Here is a 15,626-nt window from a genome sequence, read left to right as displayed (position 1 = left end):
ATTAAAAAATAATTTTAAAAATTAGATATTGTGAATGTGGAAAAGAAAAAAGACTCAAGCGGAAATGCCACATAGGGAAAATTAGATTCTCTGCAGCATAATTGAGGGATACGTTTGATTAAGGACCAAAGTGATGATTTAGGGGGGAAATAAAAGCAATGATAATTGATAAGAGACCTGGTAAAATAGGGAAGCAATTACAGATTATTTTGAACATGAAACTGACATTTCCAGTTATCATTACTGATTTTAGTCCTTGACAGTTAAGATGAGGAATGATAAACTATGTTTCAATAGCTGCATATATAAGAAAATAATATTCCCTGCCATCAGAAGCTGCTCTCAGCAGAGCTTCCCTCTTCTACTCCAGGCCAGGGATTTTACCTCACAGATGGTCAAAGGGAAGAGAATTCTTCAAAAATTCTTTTTACTAGTTCTCTTTCCATCAATATCCAGTTTCAACAGCCTCTTCCCTTCAAATATGCTGCCTCTGGCCTCACCAAATCCACTAGTTATTCCACAACACATCTTCAGTTCATGTCCTTCAAGGAATGCTAGGCTTTGTCTTTAAACTCAATCCCTCTTTTGATCACACACACACACACACACACACACACACACACACACACACACACACATGTGTGTGTAGATATATATATGTATATATATGTATATGTGTATGTGTATGTATATAATGTGTGTATGTGTATGTATAGATACATATATGTGTGTATGTGCATGTATATTGATAAATGATAGATAGATAGATAGATAGATAGATAGATAGATAGATAGATGGAGATAGAGATAGAGATAGAGATGATAGATAGATAGATAGATAGATGTATTACTGTCAATTGCTTAGGAGAATCAGCACTCTTCTGGCAGGAGAAAATTAAGGGATAACATTACTAATGGAAAATCGAGTCATACAACTGACAGTATTTGCCAGATTATTAATGAGCCTTTCTTCACGGGTTGTTTGTCATGTAAGAAATCAGAACTTAAGAGCACCATCTGCATTAGCAAAAGTGAAATATAGATCATCTTTCTATCTAATGAATATATTCCAATCCATTAATTTTGGCAGGAAGCTACTAAATATCAGATATTTCTTAGAAATTTGAAACTCTCTAAATAGATTTAACTGACTTTAACTATTCAGAGACGTATTTGGAAAATGACAAAAGCCTTCCAAAAATAAGTCAAAAAGACATTGTTTATTTTTCATATACGAGCGAGAATTGAAGAATGAAAAGCTCAGAGAGAAGGTAATAAATGTGAATAACACATAGGAAACACTACACAAAACTTTTATAAGTTGTGTTTTTTCCTGAGTTTTAACATGACTGGTTGAGGTAATTATATTTTTATGAATGAGGAAATCAGCAAACAGGCCATTGAGATTATGGGAGAAAAATTTAGAAAATTAAAAATGAGAGCACATTATTCATGTCAAATTATAAAGAAGGTTGATCACAGTAAATATAAGTTTATTCTATTGACACTCTGGGTTAATATTATAGTAAGGTATGGAATCATAGGAAAATTTTTTATGAATTACGCTTTTTTCCTAACTTGTTTGGAAAAAAACTTACACTTGATTTTAGTAAAACAAAATATCTACAGCTTCAACCAAGACATTCTGGATCTTTAGGTCAACTAACATAATTGTACCAAATATATTTTCCCTAAATATAATTGCTATGTAGGAAAAGGTATTAGAACTTCTGTAGCAACTTTGGTATCTGCGACGATAGAAGTAAAGATTTTAAATAAAAAATTATTAAATACATATGAATATTTCAAAGTAAATACATTAATACATATTCTATTATCGACTCATTAGTAACTAATTTATACATTGGTCATATATACAAAGTTGATAAACAAAGTGAACTAAAAAAGATTTTTGGACTCATTAGATTAAAGTCAATGTCTGTTATAATCATTCAGCACAAAGCTGGACATACATGATGAGGTCCTAAATAGTTACTGATTAGATATGTGGTGTGTTCATGCCATTCCAACTCAGTGTTCTCTATCTGTATTTGTGAACTCCATGAATCTATTCTTATGTTTACATCTAAATGAACGATTACTGGAAGTATTTTCAAGATTATCTCGATCTCTTTATACAGACACACAGATATGGTGTTCATATTTGCATGTGTGTTTTGAACCATGTTGAGTGTGATTGTTCCTAGATTGGCATGTTCTAGTGTAAAAAGGACGATTGTCCCTTGTCCACCCTAATAGTCACATTTACTATTATACTAGCTTCAAAGACTAAAATTTCCTTTTAAAGTGATGACTTGCAAATGAAAAATAGAATAAAATTTCAGTTAGTGAGATTTTCAATGGTATGTCATGAAAACAAACTACATTAGAATAAAGCATCGCTTTACTTCTCACAAGTTAATAAAAAATAACATGGACAGACAATATTTAAATGATGACTTCCACTAACTGAAAGCAAATTTACTTTATGAATCATCCTATGAACTAAAATATGTCAATCGTTTCAGTAAGGAAGAGTGGTCAAGACCTGAGATGGTCCTCATATATCAGGGTATAAAGGCATGCACAAAGAGAATTTGAATCTCAGCATAGGGAAAAGAAGTCATAGATCTAGTCTCAGTGAGAAGTAATTATGTTTAAGAGAAAAAGCATAATCTGAAACATAATTGAAATTTCTTAACTTTAATTTTATTTTTATAGTTTTATTTGCATATATTTATAAGTTGTTAGTTTTACAGTTATAAAAATGTACCTTTAAGCATAGATTTTTTTTAAAAATCTGTACCATTTCTTTTGTCTTCTTGCTTCAGTTCTATTTTTTTTTTTCTGGCTTTATTGAAATATAATAGACAATTAGTTGCTTGTATTTACACTGTACAATTCAATGAGTTTTTTTCAATTATAGTTGACATACAATAATATACCAGTTTCAGTTGTATAGCATAGTGATCAGAGATCCACATAACTCACCAAGTGATCACCCCACTAAATCTAGTACCCCTCCTCCCCCTTACATGTTTATTACATTGTTAACCATCTTCTCCATGCTACACTCTACATCTCCATGTGTATTCTGCAACTATCAATTTGTACCTCTTAATCCCTTTGCTTTTTTGCTGTCCCCCAACCCTCCCATCTAGTAGCCCTCAAAATATTCTCTGTATCTATGAGTTTATTTCCACTTTTGTTATCATTGTTGTTTATTTTATTCTTTAGATTCCGCATGTATGTGAAATCAAAGCATAGATATTTTTATACCCAGTTTTATGTTTGTACATATTAAAATAAAATTATAAGAATAATTTGTCACCATTGGGTGTCTTTGATTTTTTTGCTTCCAAAAGAGACATAGTTTAAATACATATTCAACATCCACTCCCACTCTGTTTTAATTTGGGGAAATAATAAAACTAAAATTTTAATTGGGCACTCAGTACTTTAATTAAGGTTTTTGAGCCACTACTATGTGAAATTTAGCATCAAACAAGTTAAACAGTCTTTGTTCTAAAGGAGCTCATGGTCCAGCCAAACTTTCTAAACTACTTAGAGAGGAATCCAGTTCAGAGTGTCATTCTCTGCTATTTATAAGATGTGTGCTTGCTTGAACATGTTATATACTCTCTAATTCATAATTTCTTTATCTGTAAAATATGGGTGATCATAAAAATTAACTCAGAGTATATCTATAATAATGAGATACTGTAGAATGAACAGCCCAGAAACAGATAATATTGATTTTGGATTGATACATCACTTTTCCCTACTCCTTATTAAATGATTTGTTCATACATATGCATGCACATACACATATAGACATATATATGTGCATATACACACAATACACATATATGTACATATATGTGTGGAGATGTATAAGGAGAGTGAGATAAGCCACTAACTGCTGCTACTTATTGTCTGCTTCCTTATGACTATATCATTGAGCCTACCATATGTATTAATTTTTAAAGAAGAGATTATATGGAACACCCAAATCAGACTTAGCTGCAAAACAATACAAATATGAGGAGTTTATAGAACAAGTTTTTGTATTAGTACCTATAAAACTATCTGGCATAAAGAAAAGTGCTCAATAGAAATATATTGAATGAAAGAGTGAATGAATGAAAGTGAATTACTAACACAGAGTAAGAATTTATTGTTGAATATCAGTTGTATGGCTATTAGTTTTATAATATATTTACGTGATGAAGGGAATTAAGAGTCAAAAGAGAGTTTTCACAGATTACAACACTAATATTTGTGTTTTCTGACTCTGCATTTATTATGAATAATATTGTTATGGTTAATTTTATGTGTCAACTAGGCTGGTCCATGGGGTGCCCAGATATATGATCAAACACTATTCTGGGTGTGTCTATAAGGATATGTTGGATGAGATTAATATTTGAATTGTACAAGGATGTCCACTCTCTCCAATTTTATTCAACAAAGTACTGGGAATCTTAGCCAAAGCAATTACTCAAGAAAAATAAATAAAAGGCATCCAAATTGGAAAGGAAGAAGTAACACTCTATTTGTACATGACATAATATTGTATGTAGAAAACCCTAAAGACTCCACCCCAAAACTATTAGAAGTAATAAACAAATTCGGTAAAGTTGCAGGATACAAAATAATCAATAATCAGTTGCATTTCTATGTACTGACAACAAACTATCAGAAAGAGAAATTTTTAAAAAATTCCATTTACAATTAGAAGTAAAATAATGACATACATAGGAATAAATTTAACCAGGGATGTGAAAGATCTGTACATTGAAATTATAAAACATTGACGAAAGAAATTGAAGATGACAAACAAATGTATAGATATTCTATGCTCATGGATTGAAATAATTAATATTGATAAAATGTCCATATTACCCCAAACCACATACAACTTCAGTGCAATCCCTATCAAAATTCCAATGGCATCTTTCACAGAAATAGGAAAAGCAATCCTATAATTTATATGGAACCACAAAAGAACTCAACTGGCCAAAGCAATTTTGAGAAAGGAAAACAAAGCTGGAGGTACCACAATTTCTGATTTCAAACTGTATTACAAAGCTGGCATAAAAACAGACACATAGATCAATGGAACAGAACAGAGAGCCCAGAAACAACCCAATGCATATATGGTCAATCAATTTATGACAAAAGAAGTAAAACTATGAAATGGAGAAAGGAAAGTCTCTTCAATAAATGGTGCTGGCAAAACTGACATTCATATGGAAAAGAATGAAATTGGACCTCTATCTTACATCATATATGAAAATCAACTCAAATTGAATTAAAAACTTGAACATAAGACCTGAAATCATAAAATTCCTAGAAGATAACAGACAGTAAACTCTTTGACAATGATCTTGGTGATGATTTTTTGGATTTGACACCAAAAGCAAAGACAACAAAATAAAAAAAATAAATAAATAAAAAGTGGGACTATATCAAACTAAAAAGCTTCCACACAGCAAAGGAAACCATCAACAAAATGAAAAGGTGACCTACAGAATGGGAGAAAATATTTGTAAATCATATATCAGATAAGGGGTTAATATCCAAAATAAATAAAGAACTCATACAACTAAACAGCAAACAAACAAAAACAATCCAGTTAAAAAGTGGATAGAGGAACTGAATAGATATCGCTACAAAAAAGACATCCAAATGGCCAACAGGTACAAGAAAAGATGTTCAACATAACTATTCATCAAGGAAATGTAAATCAAAACTACAATGAGACATCATCTCACATAGTTAGAATGGCTATCATCAAAAAGACAAGAAATAACAAGTGATGGTGAGGATGTGAAGAAAAGAGAACTCTTGTGCACTGTGGGTGGGAATGTAATTGGTGCAGCCACTATGGAAAACAGTGTGGAGGTTCCTCGAAAAGAATAAATACAATTACCATATATTCATATAAATACTACTATGAACTACCAAATATACTATGAACTATTTATTCATACAAATAGAACTACCAGAAGTGGATTCCAGCATTCCACTTCTGGGTATATATCCAACAGAAATGAAATAACTATCTTAAAAAGATAGCTGCACTGTCATGTGCACTGCAGCATTATTTACAATAGCCAAGGCATGAAAACAAGTGTCAATCAATGGATGAATGGATAAAGAATAAGTTGTAAATATATTACAATGAAATATTATTCAGCCATAAAAAAGAATAAAATCCTGCCAATTGTGGGAACGTGGATGGACCTTGAGGGCATTATGCTAAGTGAACTGTCACACAAAGAGATACAAATACTGTATGATTTCCCTTAAATGTGGAATCTTAAAAAAACTGAAGTCATAGTTACAGAGAACAGATTGGTGGTTGCTAGAAATGGGGTGAGGAGTGGGGGAAATGGGTGAAGGGGGTCAAGAGGTAAAAATGTCCAGTTATAAGACAAATAAGTTCTGGGAATGTAATGTATAACATGGTGACTATGTTAACAATAATATATATTTGGAAGTTACTAAGAGAACAGATTTTAAAAGTTCTCATCACAAGAGTACAAATTTTGTAACTATGTCGAGATAATTAATGTTCACTAAACTGATTATGGAGATTATTTCATTATACATATATCAAATCGTTATGTTGTAAACCTTGGACTAATACAATGTTATATACCAATTATATCTCAAAACTGGAAAAAAATCTTGCTTTAAAAATATTGTGTTGGTTAAGGCAGATTGCTCTCCATACTGTGGGTGAGTCTCATCTAATCACTTGAAGACCCGAACAGAACAAAAAGGCTGACTTCCCTTGAGTAAAAGGAAATTCCTCTTGCCTGACTGCCTTCCATCTGGAACATTGGCTTGTTTTGTTTTGTTTTGCTTTGCTTTCATACTTAAACTGAGATATCAGCTCTTCCTGGTTCTCAAGCCCGTTGGCCTTTGAACTGGACCTACATCATTATCAACTCTCCTGGGGCTCCAGTTTGCAGATCTTTGAGCCTTGTCAGCCTCCATAATTGCATGATCTAATTTCTTATAATAAATCTCTTCATATCTGTACCTACAGCTATAGCTACGTATCTCCTATTGGTTCTGTTTCTCTGGAGAACCATGACTAATACAAATACTGACCACAGATAATTTTATGGTCCTATACTTATATTTTTAAAAACATGATCTGCTCTGAAGTTTTCTCATTCTGTGTTTGTATTTAGTTTTATATTCCTCATTCTTGAAAAACTGGAAAGAATGCTAGTGTTTATATATATGTATATTTCCCAGCTCATGCTTGTTTGTTGGTTTTCACTTAGAAAAGTTGGATTTAAGTCTTAGGTTTATCTTAGTTATAATATATATTATACCATTATATATTTTCCTAGGAGGTGATAATGAGGGATGAAATATCTAAGAAACACTATCCTCACCTTTAGTTCATGTATAAGCATTCAGCATTATTATTTTAAATATTTGTAGAGTAAAATTATAGGAATAAATTAATTATCAAATAATCTTAGTAATATAACAAGAAAACATTCTACAAAATCAAGACCTCTTTTATTTAAATAGATTTTTTTACAGTGAAATCTACAATGGAATTTCCCAAGGAAAATTTGAAAGTCTAGAATTATATTGAGACTAAACACTGGTGTTAAGCAAACATGGAAAACAATATTATCTCATTGAGAAACTGATCATGAAAATAGGAAGACTCTGGTGAGAAAATCCCAGCCAAATGAGGTTAAAGTTGAAGGGAAAGAATCTTTTTCTCTTCAGACTTTCATATGGTTGAGTGTTGTTTGGTGACAAATCTCCCATTTCAGACCACAATAGTGTTCTATGATCTTTTTGATAGTGTGGGAGGAGATGAGTCAGAAAAAAAATTAAATGTTTGATGCTTAAAATTTTATGTAATCTTACTTTTTAATTAGCAAATTTAATGAATATTATTGGTTAGATATGTGACTAACTATAATTGAATAACATCATTCTATGATTTTTCATATGAATAAACTCACAACCCAGAAAAAAATGTCCTTGAAAGAACACGTGTACTGATCTTTGGTACATACAGACTCTATAGACATTGTGACTGAGGCCCCTCCTCTCAGATTAGGAGATGGAATCTTGAACAAGATTTAAAATATCTTAACCCCCCGCCCCGACTTATTTCACTTCTCTTTGACATATTGACTGGAATTCTACCAATAAGATTATTTGGTTAACAAAGATATTACTTTGAGACCATAGATCCTTCTAGAAGGATTGTGGCCTATCAGTCATTTACACATGAGTGTGAATTTGTTCTAAATGACTTTCACAAAAGCCTAGCTTAGGTGATGACTTACACTAAAAGAGTGGAATTTGATAAGAAGGAAAGGGAAAAAAATGGAAAGAATTCTGAGCAATTGGAGATGAAGAGTAGACTAAAGAGAGTATTACAACAGTGAGTTTAGGGTAGTAGGAATACCCTAGTGGACTTTGTCTCCAAGATTTGAAGAATATGTAGGATAGGCAAAAAGGGAGTATGTCAAAACCAAATTATTGAGAATTGGTTCAAATTCCATGCTAGAAAGCAGAGCCTCCTATGTAAATGGGCCTTTCTAAGTTTTCTTTTTATAAGACGTCCAGTACATTGTCTATCTTATGTCTGGCTAAAATAATTACTTCATTAATAAAATATGCTCAGATTAAAAAAAAAAAAAGAAATGGATCATGTCATTCTTTTCCATCTCCAGTGTGTGATGCTATCATTAAAACAAACTTAATAGACATTGTTATTATTCTATTTCTTCAAAGAATCAATTAATGCCTCTAAACTCTTTAGATAAGTTTATATTGTGATTTGATCCTTTACTTTCTTCATAAACACTGATTATAAAATAATATAAACTTCCAAAGAGGAATTGACTCAAAAACAAGGTACATTAATCAAAGCCATGGGAATAAAATTTTAAGGAAAAGTAGGCATTTTATCTATAACTTTAAAAACACCTGAGAGCACTTACAATATTCTGTCACTCCTTTTTTTTTTTTCTTTGAAAAGTATATATGTATATATGTCTGACTTTTATTCGAAAGCATCCATTAGCTTTTTTCATAAAATAGACTCAGGGGTTGAATTTTCTTTTTTCTACTAGGACTGATACATTTTCAAGGTTCTCTGGCCCCTTGCAAAGACCTTTAAGCTGGGCAAAGCAAAAATTTTCTCTGCTGCAGCTGGCCCTCTGAGAGCGCCCCTTCCATTTAGTCTTGAAGCTTCTCGTTTCCGAATTCCGGGATGTAGTCTCTAGGTTAGACTTGTGCGTGTCCTCCTCCTTAATGCACTTCCACTGTTTCCCTCTTTCCCATTGTAAAAGTGGAAATTCTTCAGTTTCAGGGAGGTGGTATCTCCAGGCGCCAGCCCCCAGGGAGAGCAGTAACTCAGTTTCAGGGAGGTGATATCTCCAGGCGCCAGCCCCAGGAGAAGCGCAACATTCCAAGGTGAAGTTGATAAAACTGTCTATTAGGCCCTGTTTGATCTGAGAGTTCCCCGGATACATTTATCTTTGTACAAAACATTAACGGCTAACTTCTGCTTCTTGTAATCTGCTTATTCAAGGATGTAGCAGGAGGCTTTATAAGCCGCCTCCTCTGGAAGCTCGGGGCTGATTTCCTCTAACCCTGCGTGGTAGAGAGTCAGTCGCCGGCCGGCCGGCTAATAAAAGCTCATAATTAATCTCAATTGGCTCCGTGGGTCTTAGAATCGTTCGCGCCATAACACCATCTGGCAGTAGCACTCTCTTCTTCTGGTGGGTCTTGAAGGATAGATGGCTTGGTTCACTGCTCTTCTTCCTGGCAGAGCTGTTTATAAATGATCCTGAGTGAGTGAGTCCCAACTTTGTCAACACATTTCCCCCTTGAAAGTCACAGGTGCAGCTCCCTTTGTGAACCCGTCCTGTCCGCCATCAGTCTTAATTTGACTTGATGAAGGTGACAGAGCTCCTCCAGAAGTTCTTTTTTACATCTTAAATAACCCCTTCTTTTCTGCTCATTCCCTCAGGACCCGTCATCTTGACCAGAAACTTACCTCTGCCACTCCATTTTGTACCTTGAGAACAGAGACCACATTTGATTCTTCTGTGTTTCTCCAGAGTCAAACACAGGGTCGGACATATATCTGGAGTATATAAATGGTTGTTGAATTGATGCACACGTGAATTCATTATAAATACCTAGATTGGTCTTATCTCTTCCACTATAATATCCTTGAATTGTAAGAAATATTTTTTTCTTTTTAATTTCCATATATATGTATGCAATATTTTGTATTTATTTGCTTGGGACAGTAAGCGGGGAAAGATGGAAGTTTCCTATTTGCTTTTGTTTTGGTCTGTGAAAGATGGAGAGGTGGAAAGAGTCACTGAGACTTTGGAGGTGAGGCTCTGCTGTCAGAGAAGTGTGAACTTGATCAGGAATAGAAGGAGAAAAGCGGAGATCTCTGGAGTTAATAAGGTCTAGGAACTGAGTGAGGAGGTCATCAGAACTGTCACTGGTCTGGACGTTGAAGTCATTCCAATAAAGCTTTGTGATAGTAAAATATAACCAGTGATACCACAAAAGCACTATGTGTAACGAAACAACCACGTTAGGACAATATTTAAATAAGTTCCTCAAAGAAATCATGCAGGTGATTAAATCAAAGCAGTTGCACCTATATTCATGAATAACATTTAAAAATATTATATATGCCAGACGCTTAGCACCGAGCCCCGCTGTTCGCCCAGGCTCGGACGGAACCTGGAAGACGCGGACGGTGCCGCCCACCTCGGACCCCTCTCCTGCCCTCCTACCGCCTCGCGCAAACCCTGCTGGGTAAGTAACCGTCACTTCCGGTTTACCTCAGAGCCCGCGGACTGGCGGCGGAGCCTGACGTCGTCCGGCCGCCCTGGTCGCCTACTCCTGGGACGCCCCGAGGCCCCGCTGCCGCAGCCCGCCCTACAGCCCTCGCTTCCTCACTGCCTGGGCCGTGGTGTCCGCCTCGCCCGCACTGCCAACCATGACGACCCTGCCACCGACGTGTGTGCGCCAGAACTACCACCCCGACTGTGAGGCCGCCATCAACAACCAGATCAACCTGGAGCTCTACGCCTCCTACGTGTACGAGTCCATGGCCTTCTACTTCGACCGCGAGGACGTGGCCCTGAAGCACTTCGTCCAGTTCTTCCGGCAGCAGTCCAGCAAGGAGAGGGGGAACGCCCAGAGGCTCATGCAGCTGCAGAACCAGCGTGGGGGCCGCCTGCGTCTGCGCGACGTCAACGCGCCTGACCGCAACCGCTGGGAGAACGGCCTGAGGGCCATGGAGTGCGCCTTGCACCTGGCGATGGATGCGAACCAGAGCCTGCTCAATCTGCACTGTCTGGCCACCGAGAAGAAGGATGCCCACCTGTGCGACTTCCTGAAGCGTCACTACCTGGATGAGCAGGTGAAGTTCATCAAAGAATTGGGAGACCATATCACCAACCTGCGCAAGATGGGAGCCCCGGAATCCGGCCTGGCCGAGTACCTCTTTGACAAGCTCACCCTGCGTGACAGCGACAAGAAGAACTGAGCCTGGACTACCTTCCCCATGGTCATGGGGTGACTCCCTGGTCACCGTGCCGAGCCTTTATATTGCAATATTGCCCTTGCGAAATGTTCAATTAAGTCTTCAAGTTTTGCCATTTCTTCCAATAAAGTTATTGATTCCTTAATAAATAAAGGTCTCTGGTGGGTTGGTGTGTGCAGAACCCTCACCTTTTCGGCTTTAAAACAGATATCAAGGAGTCTCTCCAGCCACCCATGCCCCATCCCCATGCAGCTCGGGATCTCCATGGACGGAGGGAGAAGGAATTGCGTGGGACCCTGGAAAACACAAAATTAATCTTCCCCTTATAAACAGTGTGGTGGATGGGGGGTGGGGCGATGTGGGTGGTCACCATGCTGGACATGCGTGTTGCCCTTGCAAAACATCTAAATATAGTTTTTGGCCTCAATTGTGCTCTTTCTTCCATTAAGGTAACATGATACCCCAACCCCAAATTACCTCAATAGAAGGACTGAAAAATTTCAGGCCAAGGCTGAAGGTCAAGTTTCTGATACTGAACAAATTCCCCTGAATGTTGTCGGTGACTCACTACTTTGAATAATGTAGAGGGTGGGGGAGAGTTGAAGCTGGGAGACCAGTTAAGAGATCTTGTAGTTGTTCCAGGTGAGAGACAATGGTGGCTTAAACTGTGGTGGTGACTGAGGAAATGAAGAGACATAGGCAAATTCCAGATGGATTGGACGAGCTGACGAGATTTGCTTATGGACCAGAGGTGAAGAATGAGAAATGAGGAAAAATAATCTAGGTTCTGGTGTTTGGACTTAAACGCCTTGGTTGATGGTAGTGCTATTTATTTATTTGGGGATTTTTGGCCAGGGGCATATCTGAGGTAGAAGGGTGGGAATGGCATGACAGGTAAAATCTGAGGTGCCTATTAGATGGCCAAGTGGAACTATCATGCAGAGAGCTGTAAAAAAAATGAATCTGAAGCTCAAGTGGGATGTCAGATTTAGAAATACACATAGGAAGGCATTGTGACTGGTAGGCTTACCAGAGAGAGATTAGAGAGAGAGAGAGTATGGCACGGCCATCCCCATTAGAGGATGGGTTGAGGTGTTGGAACACCCAGAGAGCTGCTGTCCCCACCTGGACGGTGACCTCATTCCAGACTGTGGCCACTTTATGTAGGCTTTCAGTGTATCCCCAAATCAGCCTGTTCCTGACTTCATTGTGGCCTCTGGTTTCTTCTTTTAGGATGTGATGATTTAGCCCTTTTTCTTATCCTCATGGCTAAGTATAGAAAGAAATTATTTCCCAGTAAAAAAGCAGATTTCCAAAGGAAATGATAGACATATATTTGTATGTTTTTCTTTTTTACGTTCCCTTTTTAAAACTCTGCCTTTTTCTCAGTTCATTCTCTAACTAGACGAAATCTTCACCCATATAATCTCTAGTGCTATGTATGTTTGAGAAAAATACTCAATAACATTGTGTTTCTTCTGTCATGTGTGGGTTACAAAGATAAAAGTTAAAAACTGTAGACTTTGGATCTTGTGTTCAAAGACACATGGATAAATTTTAAAAGCCAGCAGATGGCTTTGAAGCATTTAGTGAAATTTAAACTATTTTAGGTAAGCAGTAATTACATTCCACATTTCTCCATACTGTGCTTCAACACTTTCTTAGAATGAGGATTATGGTTCTGAGGTCAGTTTCCAGAAAATGCTGTTGATCCTTTACTCATCTTAGTTAAATTTAGTCTTTTCACTGTATTGGTTGCTCTGCCTGCTTTGAGGACATCCCCTCTTTCTGATTTGTCTCAGACCTTACAGGCATAGGGGTGTGTGTGTGTGTGTGTGTGTGTGTGTGCATGTGTGTGTGTGCGTGCATGTGTACGCGCACACGCGCTTGCCCGTACACACGCTAATATTCTGTTACTCGTGGCTGATCTAACATATATAAGAGAACTACAAGGAGAAGGCAGTTTTTAATCCCACTCAGAGTTAAATCCATCTTTGTCTTTCCTCCTTTGTTCAATACCCAATAAGTGCATGTGAGGTACCATTTCAAGTGCTTTCCAGATATTGTGTTGTTGTCATATCAATCTTGTGACGTATGGATCTTCCCTATTTTACATATGAGAAAATGGTTCAGAGTAGTGTCATTTCCTGAGGCAGCATAGCTGGTAAGTGATAGCGCTAGAATCATCTGGCTTCAGAAGGGGATAAACTCTTTGCATATTTTCTGTTCTGCTGTCATCTCAATTCCTTGCACTATGTCATCCACATTACATAGGTGATTTCGTTTAGGCGACAGTCCTGTGAGATAAGTCTCTTTATCTCTGTTTTATTTTTAAAATGGCAATTAGGTTTGCGGGTAGCGTTTGCATGTCCCTTCCAGGGGTTCAGACCCAGAGTCCATGCTCTCTCTTGCACCCAGCCCTGAATGACCTATTTCGTGCTCGGTGGTCACTAACCATACAGATCCCTAATCCTCATCTGTGTCTCAAACTGGCTGCTCTCTCTACTTTTAGGTCATAGACTTCTTGAAGAGTCGCCTGTACTTTTTTACTTCCTTGAAAGAATGAATTTCTTTGTATTAAGTCTCAGAAGCCGTACTACATCCACGAGATTCAGAAATCAAAACGTATAAAAAGATTTACAGTGAATCATTCATTCTATCATTGGCCCCAGGCTCTTGAATGGCCTCCACCCAATGGGTGTTCCTACGTAGAAATGGGCCCTTGGAGTTCCCTACTCTGCGAGTGGCTCCAACATCCCGCAATTCAATGATTTTAATATATTTACAGAGTTGTGCGACCATCATCACAACCTAATATAGAATATTTTCATCACCCTTCCCCCCAAAATAATACCGCCTGCTCAATTATAGTCACTCTGCAATACCATCCCCAGCTCCTGGCAAACATCGATCTACCTTTTGTTTGTACCTTTGCCATTTCTAGACATTTAATATAAACGGAAGCATACGATGTGTATTCTTTGGTGTCTCGTTTTTTTCACTAGGCATGATGTTTTTGAGCTTCATCCATGTTGCAACATATATTCGTACTTCGTATTTTTTATTGCTGAATGATATTCTACTGTACCGATATATCGCTTTTGTTATCTATTCACCAGTTGACAGATATTTGAGTTGTTTCTGCTTTTAGGCTGTTGTGAACATTGCCGGTATGAACATTCACAGACAAATTTAAAAGACTTTTTATTTATCCTGGATAGATACTTTAGGAGTGATCATGCTGTGGCATGTAGTAAGCATACATTTAACTCTATAAGTAACTGCTAACACGTTTTCCAAAGTGTCTGCATCATTTTACATTTCCGTCAGCAATGTGTGAGAGTCCAATTTCTCTACATCTTTGGCAAAACATGAAATTGCCTTTTTATTTTTAACGATAGCCATCCTAGTGGATGGGAAGTGGTATCTCATTGTGATTTTGATTTGAATTTCCCTAATCATTAATGGAGTTGAGGATATTTTCATGTGTTTGTTTATAGACAGTAACTAGAAATCATATGAAGAAATTAATAGCGGTGGTAAAAGTAACTACATAAGTAAATATAAAAGATAGTATTATTGCATGTTTAGTCTATAACTCCTCTTATACTATAGGATTTAAAAATGCATAAAAATAATTATAAGAGTATATTAACAGGCACACAATATATATAATATGTAATTTCTGACAATAATAACACGAAGGGGAGAATATGGAGCTGTATAGTTGCAGATTTTGTATACTATTAAAGCTAAGTAGCTATTAATTCAAAAGAGATTGTTCGAAGTTGACGGTATTAACTGTAATCTGCAGGATAATCATTATGAAAATAAATAAAAATATATGCAGGAAAATAAATGAGAGTTTATCAGAATTATTCACTACAAAAAATCAACTAAACATAAAATAAGTTAGCAACGGAGAAATCGAGGAACAAAATACATATCTAAATATATTTTATATGTAAAATACAAAAAACAAATAACATAAAAACTTAATGGAGGAATCGAGGAACAGAAAACAAATTGAAAAATAGCAGAACTAAAT

The 15,626-nt window shown here is 36.4% G+C and overlaps 1 protein-coding gene across 1 annotated transcript; it reads left to right on the top strand.

The window, feature by feature from the left end:
• Positions 1-10,386: 10,386 nt before the first annotated feature.
• On the top strand, positions 10,387-11,581 carry LOC120594057 (ferritin heavy chain-like). Its single transcript, XM_039852089.1, has one exon. It carries the CDS (start codon positions 11,030-11,032, stop codon positions 11,579-11,581), a length of 552 nt encoding a protein of 183 aa, XP_039708023.1. The 5' UTR covers positions 10,387-11,029.
• Positions 11,582-15,626: the final 4,045 nt, after the last annotated feature.

This window comes from Pteropus medius, unplaced genomic scaffold (genome assembly GCF_902729225.1).
Source record: "Pteropus medius unplaced genomic scaffold, Ma_sr-lr_union100, whole genome shotgun sequence".
Classification (NCBI taxonomy): domain Eukaryota; kingdom Metazoa; phylum Chordata; class Mammalia; order Chiroptera; family Pteropodidae; genus Pteropus; species Pteropus medius.
The sequence above is the reverse complement of the archived record's forward strand: the minus strand, read 5'-3'. Positions and strand labels throughout refer to the sequence as shown.

Coding starts and splice junctions, on each gene's coding strand:
- LOC120594057 (XM_039852089.1), top strand. CDS start 11,030: ATGACGACCCTGCCACCGACGTGTGTGCGCCAGAACTACCACCCCGAC.